Source organism: Phocoena sinus, chromosome 2 (genome assembly GCF_008692025.1).
Source record: "Phocoena sinus isolate mPhoSin1 chromosome 2, mPhoSin1.pri, whole genome shotgun sequence".
In the NCBI taxonomy this organism is placed as follows: Eukaryota; Metazoa; Chordata; class Mammalia; order Artiodactyla; family Phocoenidae; genus Phocoena; species Phocoena sinus.
The window spans coordinates 81,714,912-81,731,132 of record NC_045764.1 but is presented as its reverse complement, the minus strand read 5'-3'; the positions used below and the strand labels follow the sequence as shown (position 1 = coordinate 81,731,132).

The following is a 16,221-nucleotide window of genomic DNA, read 5'->3' as shown; positions in this document are numbered from 1 at the left end:
ATTTGGTTTAGTAATTTAAGGTAACACAATCTAGTAAATTAAAAATGACTCCGTAAATATTCAAATACCTGCTAATTTATCTTTAAAAGGTAGCTGTTTGACTTCCGTGACTGATGAATTTGATAACTTCAGCTTCTTGTGAAGTAAACAGTAATACTGAATTTCAATGGGATAAATAGGGGAAAGATGCAATCTCCATAGTAATGGTTTTCAATAGGCAAATTTAACAGTATTAAAAGACACTGATCCCCTGGGGAAATTAATTCCCAATTTTTTGACGGATCATCCTCATCCTTGGATCATCCCCCCAGGCAAATGATAGGCATGGGCTTAAGAAGCCATTTTATGAGGAAGGCCAACTTCAAATGCAGTGAAATTTCAATTCATCCTCCTCTTCTGAGTACTCAAAATTAACCTATCGTAGGAGGCTGGGAACTGTTTGCGGTATTATGGCAAAAGAGCCTCAGTAATCCGATGGTATATAATCTCAGATGCCTTTACTTGTGAATGTCGGAAAACTCTGAAAAGAGACCAGTTTGCAGCTGAGGTACTTAGTGCTCTTCAGAGTGTGCATAAGAAGCATGATGTGTACAAAGGAATCTGTCCCCACATACGAAGCAGTAAAAATGCAACTGGGGAGGGGAGGAAGACTGCCTAATAGGAAGGGTGTCTGTGTGAAGGAGAGCGGCTTCGAAAGCCTGCAGTGGGAATCTTCATCCTGGAGCTGTTTCCTACAGGGACCCCTCCCTCCACCTCCCCTGTCCAAATGCCTTGCTCCTCTCTACCCCAAGAATCCATTTACCATTTGAAAATATCTTTGGTTTAACAATGTCGGCAGGCTGGCAATAAAAGCTTTCCAAGAGGCATCCCTCTTTTTTTTTTTTTTTTTGCGGTACACGGGCCTCTCACTGTTGTGGCTTCTCCCGTTGTGGAGCACAGGCTCCGGACGCGCAGGCTCAGCAGCCATGGCTCACGGGCCCAGCCGCTCCGCGGCATAGTGGGATCTTCCCGGACCGGGGCACGAACCCGTGTCCCCTGCATCGGCAGGCGGACTCTCAACCACTGCACCACCAGGGAAGCCCAGCATCCCTCTTTTAATGTCAGGATACGACTCAGGAGCTGCTTATTGCTTTGGGGCGGGGGGCGGGCTTGGAGGGAAAGGACACCAAGTAATTTTGCTAGGAATGCTGACCAAACGGTACCGAGGTACTCCTGGTTCAGGTTTTCCTCCCAGCAGTCATTTTAATCAGCACTTCCCCTATTTAATGAGCTTGTAGTGCCATTACATAATCACCCAGCTCACTGGATTAATGACGAAAAGAGGAACTGATTTTTCCAGTTGCATCATTTGAAGCAAATGTTAACTTTCTTTCTGAGTCCTTAGTTAACCGCATTAGTGTGACAAATATGTCTTTGTCTAGCATAAGTAATTAGAATTTAATCACTTTAACTGCATCTTAATTACCCTAAATGAATTGAAAGGACATTTAATAGTAAAGATTAAATTGCCTTAATGAACGATTTTTGTGACTCCATCAATACTTGAATCGCGTTAGCCACTCCTCTCACGCACTTCACCTGCAGTGAGCAGACGGGTCACTAGGTGGCGCGCTTCGCTCGTTTATTTATTTAATTTCCCCCATTGATCTGTTTTAGAAGACGTCAGGAAAGAAAGCGAAAAGCATAGAGTTTATTATGTTCCTTTGATAACCTCTCTTTGGGACTACGAGGTCATCACCAGATGCAAAATGAAAGCAGCGATTTCAGAAACTGTCGATTCTGCGTACCCTATGGCATATGCAAAGGGAGATGAGAAACGCATGGGTAACTGGAAACTTGCGGTGCTTGAGGGAAATTGTAAGTTGCCCTCTGGATGATTGCCAACATATATACAGAGTTTAAGTCAATTTATTATTTTTTAGTGCAGAGTCCTAAAACATGAGTAACAGGCAAGCTTGGAATAGCAAGACAGGCACTGATGTGAAGCCAAGAAATATAACTGCTGTGCAAGTGCAGATCAGAACACCAATGCCTGAAAGAATGGGAGGTTTGGGCCTTTGGGCCCTCCTCCAGGCTGGCTCCCAATAGACCAGTCCTACCCACAGAAAACATCTAATGAGATGGGTCTTGCCTGTGAATAACTGTTTACGTGAACAAATGGATGGAGAGACTTGGGTTCCGCGTCTAGCTCTGTGACTGCCTCACATTCCCTCTGGCTGCTTCCTCAAAAGAGAGCAATAAAAAGTCTCTCTTATAAGTCTTGAGTAAAAAAGAAATAAGTTTCCACAAGTAACTCTCTTTGAGAGTCCCAGAGGGAAGACACACATTCTCTAATTTCGAGACCTTATTATGCAGAGACTTTCCAGATTGGTGTTTATGACAGTGGATCAGACATTTCCACATTCTGGGTCCACTGACCTAGTGGACTTGCACCCATAATCGAGGCACAGGGTGGAGGGTAAGGGTGTTCTGAGCTTTGAGCTGGGAAAGCTGAGTTCAGGGTCTCAGTGATTTCCAGCTCTGCTACCACAGGTAAGTTATTCAACCTCATTGAACAGAGAAACAGGAAAAATAATGGTAATTTCCCTGTAAACTAGCAGCTCCCAAACTTTGCTGCACATTAAAATCACCTCAGAGCTCTTAAATATCCTAGTGCCCAGGTCATGCCCTATACTACTAATGCCAGGATATTTGAGGTTTTAGCCAGAAATCATTTTTTTTAAAAGATCCCTAAATGATTCCCATGCATAGCAAGATTTGGGAGCCACTGGCACAGACAGTGAGTATTAAATGAGAACATCTATGTGCCTAGCACAGTACCTGACTAATAAAATGTACACAATGGACACAAACTCCTTCCTTATCAGTTGACTTCCTTATCACTTGCCAAGACAAATGTGAGGGTTGTACTTCAAGGTCTGGTTCTGTTCAGCTGTTATCTTATCAAATTGTCTCACCTAAAGGAGAAGAAAATTTCTAGAAGCTAATTTGTTCCAACTTTATGATCATGTAACATGTTTTGGGAGGAACATAATGGGGATGATTCTATAGCAAGACCCTGTGATAAGACATAAATTTATATGTTTTTATCAAAATAATAAGATTGCCCTGTGTGATTGGTCTGGTCATCTAAGCCAATCCTACAATTTCAGAAGAAAATTAAGCTTCATTAGTATTAACATACTTGTATTACAATAAAAGTCTGTGCAAATCTGTTGATAGAAAACAGTAATTTATGATTATGCACTAAATACATTCACATTAGAAATCAGTTTTTTCCTTTTTGCTAAACTCTGTGAGGCTGATACTATTCATGTAAAAATAATGTGGCTTTCTTCTCCCAAAGGTGCTTACCCATCTTATTTAAATACACACAAAATGAAAATAGTATTTAATGAATACTTGTTGAATCCTTTATCCAAGATTATAGGAAATCTATCCTCTAACTACTATGACTTCAATAGGACCCTCCTTCTGTTGCTACTTTAGGTTGGGGACCATTCAATTTTGCCAAGAGTGTGGAAACTGCTGTTTTCAAGGGGACTGAAATGAGACTAGTCACTTCTCATCCAATCCGTCAAGGCTCCTTGGTTGACTTAAAATAGTAAATTGGTGTTTAACTATTCCGATATATGGAATTTACAAAGAACACTGAGCACTCTTACTTGAAGGGCGAGGCTTTTAACTATGGATTTTGAGGAGCAAGACACCTGAGAACCTCCCTTTTAATTACCCACCTTCATTAGACTTGAGGATTTTTTCTTGCAAGGAAATCAAGAATAAATGTTACCGATATACACTGTAAGAACTATTTCTTCTGAGAACTTTGGGTAGCAGCGTCTGTTTGATTAGCTGAATTTGCCATGAATGTGGAAATGATGACATCAAAACAGCTCATGTAACAACCTCCTCAAAGACCTTGTAGATTAGAGATGACTATAGATTTTCCCCAGCACGGATCAAAGGGACTGAATTGAACGTTTTAGCTTAATGATCCAACCCCTGTCACACCCATAGGGACTCGAATTCCGATTGTATAAGCAGGTGTGCCCATGGACTCAGACGCACACAGAAAGCTGCTGGAGAGGGAGGAAAAAGATCAACCACCTGATCGACGAGGATAGGTTTGATCTTTTCCATTACTTGACTGTGCCCGTGTGTACTACTGGTGGGGCCTCACGATTTCTCATAAACTTTGAAATATTAGCTGTTAGTTTTTGTTTCCTCATCACAACTGTTCAAAGCCATCCTAGCCACCCACCAGGGGCAAGAGAAACCCTGGCAACAGGCCTGGCTAGGCCCTGTCCAGGGTCCTGACTCTGCACCAGGGCTCCAGGCCGCTAGGCCTCCCAGAGCCCTTCACCCAGCCCACCAGACAGCAAACAAAGACCTTCAAGCTCAAAGCCTCAGGGCAGCCTTCTAACTCCCATCAGTTAGCTGGAAGGGGAAACAACAAAGGGAACGCTAATCCACCAACCTCCCATTTCAGACTGCCAGGGTCACCTTCTCTACTGTGACCCTGATAGTCTCAAACAAAAACATGCCAGCAAAAGTATAATTTGGATATAATTTCCAAACGTGCATCTTGAGAGGTTAGAGTTGGGGTATAATTTGGGGGGATGGCAATTTTGTCTCATCAGTGGGGTAATACCCAGGAATTGTTTAGGAGCAAGACAGATCCACTAGGTATCCTTTTCTCCCTCCACTACACTCTCTACCTGTCAAAATAGTTTTCATTTTGAAAATCACTAAGACATCAATGTTCTAAAAACAAAGCCTCTCCTCTCCGCAGCGGGTTGAACCACAGAGGCTTTCTGGGTGCCTGGCCTCGCGGCCCGCAGGGGGCATGCGCAGCTACTGGGGAAGATGAGTCCACAAGGAGGGCATCAGTGAGGGCACGAGCTTAGCTTCTTGTGGTGCGCTGAGCGCTTGAAGATAAAGAAAGATGCAGCCTGGGCTTTGAGCTGCTTTGCTGCTACAACACAACGGTGCTATTGTTGGCACAGACCGTCGTCCCAAGTGCCAGCTGCAAAACAGCGACGGCAGGACTGGGTCTCTACTGACCCCGATCGCCCACTGGGTGCTTGCAAAGGGCCTGGGGCTGCACCCGCTGGCGGGAGAGCCAGCCACCCTCGGGACAGGCCGCAGGGTTTATTGTCTCAGGCAGCCGTGCTCGATGCTCTGACACCAGGTCACCACAAAATAACCATCAGCCCTCCTCAAGCCACAGCAGCAGGTCTCCTCCACTCTAGTCAAACTCTCCGCTCCAACCTTCACCACGTGCACACTTCTTAACTCTATGCGCCCCTTCCTCTCCTCCCTGGGGTTTGTGCTCCCCAGTGGGGGCCGCAAGAGAGAACTATTGTTCCACACCCTCCAGGGGTCAGACATGGGCTGTGAGAAAGGCCCACGCAGAGCCTTCTGGGGATTGTCCCCAACAGCCAGACCTGTTCGGCTGGCGTGTGTGTGTATGTGTGGGCGGGGGTCCCTAGCCAACTCTCTGGGAGCACGGGCGACCCTTAGGCCTGAGTTGGTGAGGGGACTCTGGAACTCCTCGGCCTCCGCCTGACGACTGGCTGGCCCCCAGGCCACGCTGGGAGGAGTCTAGCATAAAGCTTCGGAGGTGGCTCTCGTTCGGGGCAGCCAGCCCCCATCGCCCCCAGGCTGCTAGGCGGACGCTGTCGGCAGCGCCCCGCGGGCCCTTTGTTCGGGCCGCAGCCGGCTGAGAGCAGCTGCACTGCCCGAGAACCGCCCCGCAGAGACGCCGGGCGTGGCGGGGAACCAGTCCACTTGGCACCTTCTCCTCCGACTCTTGGGCCCAGGAACCCTTCCAGTTCCTGCATTCCACATGCCCAGTTGTGGCTTTTCTCCCGGCCCAGAGTCTTCGAGGACTGGAGAAGTGGAGTTCCCAGGGCCCAGCATCGAACTCCTTCTGCTTGGCTCCCATGGCCCAGAGAAGTGAGGGGACAGTTGAAACGTCGCCCGTTGGTATAAATATTAACAAAAAGCAAATGGACTTGCGCGGGAGCCAGTTAGTTATCAATCAACCAGGCAGCAAGGCCACTTATGGCAAACATGGCCCATGTTGGTCCGGGCGAGACTTTCTCATGGCCACCTCCTGGTCAGACTGCCCCCCCCACGCCCCCCGGTCCCCGGGTGGTCCTGGGGCAAATCCCGTCCAGGAAACAGGAGCAGTCCCGGGTGCTGGAGACCCGTCTGGCTCCCTGGCGCCGCTGTTGGGAGGTTTCTTCGCCTCCAGGTACCGCAGGGTCGAAGCGGTGCAGCACCCACCCCTGCCCGACCCCGGGCCTCGCCTGCTGAGTCTCTGCAGCACCCGTTGGTGGGTGTGCAGTGGCAGCCTCTTCCTGCGCCGGCAGCTCCCCTACTGAGGCCGGAGCTTTCTGGAATCTTTAATTGGAAGCTAATCTCCCCGCGTCTTAATAGGCGCCCACGTCAGAGGCGGGGCACCCACCCACCGGCACAGCCCAGCCCCCCCCCCCACCTGGAATGAGACGCAGCGTGAGCCTGGTTGCGCTGCACTTTAATGGGGAAGCAGCAAGTGTTACATTGAGGGAACATATATTGATTTTTTAAAGGTAGTTAATTTGGTGAGAATTTCCTCCTGTCTCCCGTCGTCCGCCAGCCGATGTAATTTCGTGAAGAGAAAGCGCCTCTCCAAACACGCTGCCGCGGGCGGGCGGAGGGTTTTGACCCTCCACACCAGGCTGTACGGAACCTGGGGTACCAGGAGGGCATGAAGAAGCCTCTCTCCCTCTACCCAGCGAAGGAGCCGACCTCGATGGGCCTTGCCTCGCATGGGGTAGAAACGAGTTTAAGGGGTCTTTGAGTGCAACGGCGAGCAAGAGCTGCAAGTGGCACCTCCCTCCGTGCACGGGAGCTGGCAGTGGGGAGGAGGGGGCAATGTCTTACAGCTGCGTCCAACACGCCCTGCAATCCGTTTTTAGTCACCTGCAGTCAGGGCCTACCAGAGATCATTTGAACAGTTCAGGAAACGGCCTCGTTCCGCCCGCCCCCGCCCCCACCACCAAATTAAAATGTTAACGGGAGGTCTTGTCGTTCTTCGGCGACTTAAAAACAAGTCTTGGCTCTTGCTGCGTAATGGGATTGATCCCGGCTGGCTCCGCACGCGCGCTCATCCCAGCCCGCCCCACCCCTTTAATGAAGTTAAAGAAAGGAAAATGGGAGGGACAACCCCGCATCCGGGTCTTAGGATAAAGAGTTCGCTGGGGGTTTGGCGCCAAACTCACGTCCCGCCAGAGTCTCCGATTTTCCTTTTTTTTTTTCCTCGAGGAAAAGGCCACGCGCCTCCGTCCAAAGGCTGGGCAGGACTTTCTACGCGCTGCTGGGTGCCAGGCAGCGGCCCCTTCGATAAATTCCTGGGTCCCGTGAGCCCGGGCGGGTACGCCCACCGCACTTCCCGTGTGCAGGTAGCAGTACTAGGGCTGCCCATGCGAGGAGGTGAGAGGGCGCTCGTACAGGGCAGGGCGCTAAGGCGGGTATCCAGGGCTCCGGGGTCGTCCCTGAACCTCATTTATCAGTCTGTCTTTCCAGGGGACAATAGGAGGCAGTGGGGAAGGAGAGTCATTTAAGTCCTGAGCAAGCGCCTTCAGGAGGTGGGGGGTTTGGAACGAGCTTCCCTGGGGGTGGGGGGGGGGGAACGGCTCTCCATTTGCATCCTCTCCCTCCATTCCCCCAGCCCCATTAACCTGCCTGTGTGTGCACTGCCTCGGTAAAAAGTCCTGAAGCCGGGCTCGAGGCTGGCGTATGCGTGTGAAAAGGCACTACCTTGGACGCCGGCATAGGCATATCAGTCTGGGAGAGGAATAGCGTTTTCGGCCGTCCCTTCCGGAACTTCAGCTGCCCTCGGGTCTCGGTCTACCCATAGGATGGGGGCGATCTGGTGGCTGCACACAAAGCTAGAGAGTGGAATTGCGGGACCCCAGAGGGTACCCTGTCAACCTCTTTCTTCCCCCTCCCATCCCCTTAACCCCAGCCTCTCCTGGCTTCTGGGCTCAGGCTGCAAGAGTCCTCGTGGGGACTTTGGAGCCAACGAGCGCGGGGTTGGACTGGAAAACCTGGCGGGGCAGAGGCTCAGACGGTGCGGAGCTCCAGCAGGGAGGCCACAAGAACCCAGACCCCAGGACTGCTTTGGGTCGCATCCGGCTGGAGTCGCAGGCTGGCGGGGACGCCGGCACCCGCTTCCCTCTAGCTTCTCATTGGCCCGCACGATGTGGAGGAGGGGGCCCTGGCCTCTTGCTTTGATTTTAGACTGTGAAACGGCTCAGTGCCCACGGCTCTGCGCGGATTGACGGTCTCTCGTTCTCCAGGGACGAATTAATGGAGAACGATCAGTTAATTAACAAACCCTCATTCCGGCTTTTACCTTTTTCTTCGCCAAGACTCAGGCTAGGTCGCCGGGCTGAGATTGGGTGGGGGTGTGGCAGCATGTACCCCAGGAGTCAATCAACTCAGCCCGGGTCTCATCAAACCGAGTCCACCCTCAGCTGCCCTTGGCTGTACCTCTCCGCTTGTCCTCCGCCCTAGGGGGTCGCTGAATCTGCTTGAAATCCCCCGTGTGATTCAGGCTGGGGTCAGTTGTCCCCTCCGCCGGTGGGCCGGCCAGAGCCTTCCCCTTACCTTGGCTTAGAGAGGCTGGGGGAACTGGGCGCAGTGTCTACGCAGCGCCGCCAAGACATTCCCGCTCAAATCGGAAACACCAGGCCCTCGGGGTGTTTGGGCCCGGAGACCTCTGCTCGAAGACTTGTTTTTTTTCCCTCACACTCCCACCCCCTGCGTGGGATTCAGACGAAAATTCATGCAGAGGAATAAAACAAAATGCGAAGCCCTAAGCGAGTCGGCAGCGAAATCGGTCTCTGGGCTAAGCTAGAAGCTCCCTTGTTGCTCGGCCGCCCTCACCTGGACCTTGGCACGATCTGCTTCCCTCTCTACAGCCGGTCACAAGCGCAGAGTGCGTCCTAAACCTTAACGGAGCGTCTGCGCCACACACCCACCGCCGCGCGGCTTCGGAACCTTTGCTGGAACTCCTAGAGTGCGCTCCCCACCCTCCAGCCCCCCACCCCGCCCCGCGCCACTAAAGTGAGCGCGGGAGCGGGGTCACCGCAGCGAGTTCAGCTAAACATTGGCGGGCAGCTCCCGCACGCTCCAGCACAGCGCCCGGGTATGTGCCAGGGATACTGGCTGGCAGCACCTGCGCGCAGTTCCACGCACGCGTCGCCTCTCTCGCCCCACAAACCTGGAGTGCCAAACCCAGAAGCGATGCACAGACCGTATCCAGCCAGGTGCTGGGATTTCTTTCCTCCTACGGTCGTGCGAGCTTCCTGCGCTGTCTCCCAGCACAAATGCTCCTCTGCAATCACCCAGGCCGCGCTGCTCAGTTCCCGGAGCCTTCCACAGCCCAATGCACTGAGTCCTGGAAGAGGCTGTCTGCTCCCGGGAGCCACGCTCTGGCTCTTCCAGGCCTAGGGACCCCCCTCTCGGTTAAAGGAAGACGGGATGAAGCGTGCACAGAGCTCTCTCCTTCCCTGCCTCCTTGGGTCCCTTCAGCTTCCCCAATACCTTATCTCCCCGCGCGCCCAGCTCCTTGGCCCGCTCACCTGCTAAGCGGAGCGCAGACATGCGCTGGAACTCCGGCTCCTGCAGCCACTTCCACATCCTCCGGAAGGTCTCCCGGCCGGATTTGAGTTTGCTCCAGGGTTTGGGGTTGCGCAGCAGGTCCGAGAGGGTCCCTTGGGAGCGACAGAGCACCCTCTGCGCGAAGATGGCCTGTGGTATGCTGTAGCGCTTAAGCTCGGTGGTGATACGCTGCGCCACCTCTTTGGTATTGATCTCTTCCATCTGCCCTGAATTACTTCCATTGCTGACCTGCGCACCGGTTACCGAAGGGTTGGGCTCCCGGGCCGTGCCCAGGAGTTGCCCGTGGCCCTGGGCGTTCAGGTGGGCATGTGGGTGGTGTGGAGGAAGGCCGTTGATGGGAACCATGCCGGCCGAGGTGGGCGTGAGGTGCTGCTCCCCGTGACGGCCGAGCATGGCCGGGTGGTGGGCTTCGAAGCCATTGGGGGTGAGCATCTTGTCGGTGGGCATGGCGGCGCCCGGGTGGGCATAGTGGGGGAGCCCTTGCTGGGTGTTGTGGATGCCGCCCAGACCGGAGCCGGAGAGGGGAGAGAGGCTCTGGCCCATGCCGGCCACGTCCTTGTGATAGGGGGTATAGAGGTTATTCATGGAGGCCAGCCCGCGCTCGTCCCGCATGAGCGTGAAGCTACCGCTCACGTTGCCTGCCAGGCGCTGGTGGTGGTGCGGGTGGTGGTGGTGGTGGTGGTGGTGGTGATGGTGGGGGAACTTGTCCGAGACGGTGGAGATGGGCGGCAGCGGCTGCAGAGGGGTTAAGGTGGTGTAGGTGGTGGGCATGCTCATACCTGGGGGAGTCTCGCAGGCCATGGTCATGGTGGGGTGCAGGGGGCCGGCCAGGCTGTGCTCGGGGGCCCGGTGGTGGTGGTGGTAATCGCCGCTGCCGCTGCCGCCGTCCAGCAAGGACGCCATGCCCATCGAGCGCGGGTGCGCGGGGGGCAGGTGGCTGCCGCGGTGCGCCACGGAGCTTCGCGCGTGGGGGCTACCGCCCAGCAAGTCAGCAGGGGCAGGCACCGGCTCATGGCTCACCCCGTGCAGCTCCCCGATCGCCTCCATGGTCAGCTGCGCGTTCATCGTGATCTGGGCGAGCGGGCGGCGGACACAACATCGATGAGGCCGGGCAGAGGCGGCGAAGGGCGCACGCAGTCCGGTCTTCACATCGGCTGCTGGCGACTGCTGCCTTCCTTCCTTCCTCTCACCGTGGGGCTCTGTCTCCCTCTCAGTGTGTCTCGTCTTCCCTCTTGCCCCCACCTTCCCCTCTCCGTCCTCGGCTTTTTTTTTTTTTTTAAATATTAATTTCCAGAAAGGATCCGCGCCGTTGGGCGAGCGCGGTGCCCCCAGCCCGCCCGCCCCCGGCCCCCTCACGTCCCTCTCCTTCCTAGAATTGTGAGGCCCCCGGCTCCCCTGACGCACCCCTTGCGCCTTCCGCGGCTGCTGCCTGCCCGCGCCGCTGGCCAGCTCCAGCCATGGCTCGGTTACTGTTGCAGACTCTGCGGCCGCTGTTCCGCCGCCGCCGCCGCGGCCCGCCCTCACGCCCGCCGGGCGCAGCGCGCAGGCGCGCGGATCAGCCCCGCCCCCTCAGTCCCCGCGCGCGCGGCCGGTGACGTCCCCGTACAAATGAAGGTGGGGGTCCCAGCGCCGCTCGTAAGGCGCTGGGCTGCGGGGGAGCGGTGCGCACGTGCGAGTGTCTAACGTAGAGCGCGATCTGGGGCTGCTACCGCAACCCTGGGAAACTTGGGCCCCTCTCGGCTCCCTGGCTCGGGTGGGCTCCCTTCCCAGCCCTCGGCCACACTTGCTGGGCTCGCCTCCCGGGTGGCGCAGTATGCCTAGAGAGCCATCGCCCCTCTCTCCAGTTGCTGCCTCCCGGTGCAGGTTTCCCGGGGAGCCTCAGCTGGTGTCATCACTCCTTCCACCCTGGCTTGTTTCCCGGAAGGGCCTCTGGGAGTCCACGCTCTCCCCATCTTCAGGTGCTTGGCGTTTTGAGGGGGAGGGGAACAAATATTTTAAAGGCCTTGGTCAACCGGGTGGCTGTTGACCCGACAACCTCTGTCCTCCCTGATAATTCTATGCCCACCCTGACTCTTCCATGCTCTGCGAAGAGGTGAGCTTAGTGCCAAGAGTCCCAGCCCCGGCCATACCTCGCTGTCCTCCTCCGCCTGGGTCCTTCCCCGGCTCAGCTGATAATTAAGGCGGCACGCCGCTTCGTGAATGACTCGGCGTGTGTGTGTGTGTGTGTGTGTGTGTGTGTGTGTGTGTGTGTTGAGTGCCCTGGTGGGTTCCTATGTTAACTCGTGGGTTCTGGTGGGGCCGCCGAGGCTCGGGCTGTTCCTGCGGTTTCTTCATGGCCCTCCTGGTAAAACACCAAGAGGCCGCTGCTTGCTGGAAGGACTGACGCCGGCAGGGTGGACCAGGCGCGCCGGTCTCTTCTTGGCCCCGTAGGGACGCCCTCTTCCCGGCGTCCCTGCGAGAAGCCTCCAGATTTGAAAATCAATTCAGCTTCGGGCGTAACTGTTCGCTTCCCACAATCACGGTCCAATCCGGAACCGAACCTGGTCCTTGGGCCTGGTGGGGACGCGTGGGGAGGCCCCCAGTGTGGGACGTATACCCGGCCGCCACATGCCGCGGCTTTCTTTCATTTACAAAAGAAAGGGGAAAAAAAAACGTAACAAAAGGCAGAGCGTGTCTGCTTAGGTGCTTTCATCCCTCAGAGAAAGGACAGATGTGCCCATTGTCCAGCCCTTGGCAGTTATGACCCGGTCAGCACCGAGCCTCAGCCCCGGGCGAGTGGTGGTCACAATGGGGGACAGCTTCTCAGAACCTGGGTATATGGGTTCGGATATGGAACAAAGTGAGTGTGGCCAAACTCAGATTGTATGTTCCTTTCCTGGGGAAACGGGTCGGAGCCCACCACCGGTGTCTCTGCTGGGAATGTTCCCGACTCTAGGAGAGGTCAGGGTGGTGGAATGGTAGTAGTAGTGGTGGCTGAGTCCCTTAGGCAAAAGCTTGAGCCAGTCTATCCTTGGGGGAAACGTCTCACCAGCTAAGGCATGAGCAGGCCAATCTCTGCCCAGGTCCCTACCACCACCTGGGCAACATCAAGATCAAGGTAGGTCAAGGCCAGTGGGTTACTCTACCTGCCTTCCTTGAAAGTGGTCATGTCCTGAGATCGGTTAACCTGGTTGGTTTCATCACCACGGACATTCCTGTTTTGTCCAAACAATGCCTATGGAGGTCCTGGAGATGGGGGTCCATCTCAGTGGACTTAGCATCAGCTTGCACAATGAATATTTAGGAATTTAAAACCTCCAGAGAGTAGAAGGTCTTTGGGAAAAATTCAGTGACAAAAAGGAACTCAGAAAACAAAATTACTCTATTTAAAGTTACTCTTGTATCTACATCTCTCTAGTCATACATACATATACGCAAACTTAAAACATATTTTCTGCCTAGTGGATCACAATATGTTGGTGGGAAGCTGAATTCTTGGCTCCTTATTGTTTCTGTTCTCATTTCTTACAACATAGAGCATGTAGCTCTTATATGAGACCAAACAATGGGTTAACATAGAAGGCAGACTTTGAGCTAAACCGTTTGCCCCCCCCATATTTTAATCCCCCTGAAGTGATCGATTTGCCCTTATGACAACTCTCTTTCCCAAAGGCAGTTTGTTAAAAGAAAGAAGTAAATACCACCAAATGCACAAATTGTTCATGGTTTTCTATTTATGTAACTAATTAGGGACTTGATCCTGGAAACGCTCCTTCATGTGAGGCTCTCGACTGAGCCCCTGGAGTCTACCTGAAGAGGGCTGGGATCAGGTGAGCTTAACTCCCTCTGCCCCCCCGGCCCCCCCCCCCATGAAAAGGGGGCCTGGTTCAGTGCTGGTCCCTAAAGGAGTAGCCAAAGTAAAAATCTGGATAAGTATTGTATATGGTGGACTAATGTGAGTGCAGGACTTGCTTGGGGAGTTTGCAAATCTCCCTAATCTTTCTTGGCTGTTCATTCCTTTCATTTAACCTTTGTTTTCTTGTAGTTGACTGAATTGCAGTAATTTCTCAGAAACATTTTATTCTTATTCAATGTCTTGGAAAACTTTCCTATACTAAGAATATATGATGGGTGGGATGGATGCTCTTAGGCCTAGTTAGGGTGAATGCACATGTATGCGTGTGTGTGTGTGTGTGTGTGTGTGTGTGTGGTGGGGTGGGGGGGAAGGACAGGAGGGCTAGGATAGCTTTTTGTCATTTTGTCCCTCTCTTCCCTTCCCTCTTCCACTGCCCAGCATAACATCAGGTGCACTATGGAGGATTAAAGAGGCCAGGGAGGGGTCTCTTGAAATTACTCAGTGGGTCTAGTGTATGTGATTACAGGATACTGTACAGTTCTTTATCACAGCCAAGAAACCTGAAGGGAGGGCTCATTGTCAGCTGGTTAGATTTTGAGTAGCTGCAGGGAACTTAAAGAAAAAAATAATGTCAGTCACCACCCCATTTCATACATGTATATATTTAAGAAAAAGGGAAATAAGACTATGCGCTGGATGCTTGTGGCTGGCAATGTTTTCAGTGTGGAAACAAATATTTTAGACTACTTATTTTGTAGATGTTGGGGTGCTGCTGGTGGTGGTGAGACAGGTGCAATCCTTCCTATGCTGGGTGGGCTAGAGCTTGCCAGGTGACCCCACTAGGCTTAGAAAAGAGAATGAGAATAAGGTCTTTCCTCCAAATGCTGGCCACACAACGTTCTTTGAGAACCTTCCGTGAGTTTCAGAGTTACTGCTTTAGTGCTTTTTGTGAGTAACAGAGATGTAACATATGGCCCAGTCCCAGTTTTCAGTACCATTCCAAAAAACTGTTTCTAGCCCCTCTGAGCCATCAAATGCTAACTTCCCGTTTGTTGACCGCACAAACAGCAAACCTGGGTGTCAGGGAAGATTCCCTCACCCAGGGCTCCACGGAGAGTCTGACACCTTGGCCAGGGCCTCAGAATGTAACTCACCAGCATTTCTTTCTTTTTTTTTTTTAAGGCTCTCTCTTTTTTAAAAAATTAATTAATTAATTAATTTTTGGCTGCATTGGGTCTTTGTTGCTGCACGTGGACATTCTCTTGTTGCAGTGAGCGGGGGCTACTCTTCGCTGCTGTGCGCAGGCTTCTCATTGCAGTAGCTTCTCTTCTTGTGGAGCAGGGGCTCTAGGCGCATGGGCTTCAGTAGTTGTGGTACGTGGGCTCAGTAGTTGTGGCTCGCAGGCTTCAGAGTACAGGCTCAGTAGCTGTGTTGCACGGGCTTAGTTGCTCCGCGGCATGTGGGATCTTCCTGGGCCGGGGCTCAAACCCGTGTCCCCTGCATTGGTAGGCAGATTCTTAACCACTGCGCCACCAGGGAAGTCCGCTCACCAGCATTTCTGATGCCTGTAGCAAGTCTAGAATTAAACTCTCGGTGAGGAACCATTTTTTTGGTGTCTGGCACAGTAGGGCACTTGATAACTGTGGGTGAAGGATTTGGTCCCGGGTACTTCTGGCCAGGTTCTCCTCTTCTTCTTCCCACCTCTGCAGATTTTTGTTTTTCCCCCAGAAAATTGCTATTGGCTTACAATGGAACGCCAAAAAATTCAGAAGAGGGTGGCCTGATGATTCATTATTGACAACAGTTAAAAAAAGTTAGTCAATGTCTTCTCTCCACTTTATGGGGGCCGAAGGAAGCGGTAATCAATTATTCTAGCCCTCTTCATCAACCTTTGACCTTCATATATTTTTTATTCATCTGTTCGGTTTCCTTTGTTCCTTTTTAATGTAAATTACGGTTTTTGCTCATAACAATATATTTTTTTATTCTGTGTTTTGCACTCTCCTTTGTTCCATCTCCTAAGCACACCCTCCACATCCCAGAGAAGACGCTCTGGTGAAGAGCTCTTTGACAGCTGGTGCCAACCCCAGAGGACTCCAGGTTATAGGAGGTGCACAGGATGGTCGGGGCAGCGCTTCTAGGACCTCAGACCCCTCTGGAAGCATCTCCGGTTACTTCCATTCTTGGGGCATCCGATAAGCTGGAGGCGGCTTCTCTTGGACTTAGATTCGTTCCAACGGTTGCCCACTTCGGCGAGGGCTTTTCAAGGTCTCCAGCTGAGAGCGCTGAAGGGATAAGGGCTGTCCTGATGCCGTGGGGCTTCGGGTGGGGTCCAAGGCTCCCAGGTGGGACATGCTGGCTTCAGGACCCCGCTGCGGACGCAGCCAGCTAGATGCCAGGGCAGGTGACCTTTTCTGGCCAACCCTTCAGTGGATTTTCTTTCTTGGTCTTATCTTTGTACTGTTGAAGTATATTACAAAGGAGACTTATCCGGGCTGCGGGGTGGGGTAGGGGCAAAGAATTTACCAGATTTGGGGAGGTGGTTAATGCTCTTCCAGTGCCTCCCTTCTGGGGCTCTACTCTGGGTTAGCCGTGCGCCGCCGAGGTAGAGAATGCCAGGGCTGGAGGCTGGGGAGGCCAGAGGCAAGGGAGAGGGGGGCCCTTCCTCTGGAGCAGATCAAAGCGACCCGAAGTGTGGACAACTCAGAGCA

General features: G+C 53.1%; 1 protein-coding gene across 1 annotated transcript in view; it reads right to left on the bottom strand.

The window, feature by feature from the left end:
• The window catches only part of ONECUT1 (one cut homeobox 1), a 32,869-nt gene extending 21,873 nt beyond the window's left edge, over positions 1-10,996 (bottom strand). The window contains exon 1 of the mRNA XM_032624160.1: positions 9,636-10,996. Coding sequence (XP_032480051.1) covers positions 9,636-10,740 — 1,105 coding nt within the window. The 5' untranslated portion in view covers positions 10,741-10,996. The remainder of the gene's footprint in view (positions 1-9,635) is intronic.
• Positions 10,997-16,221: the final 5,225 nt, after the last annotated feature.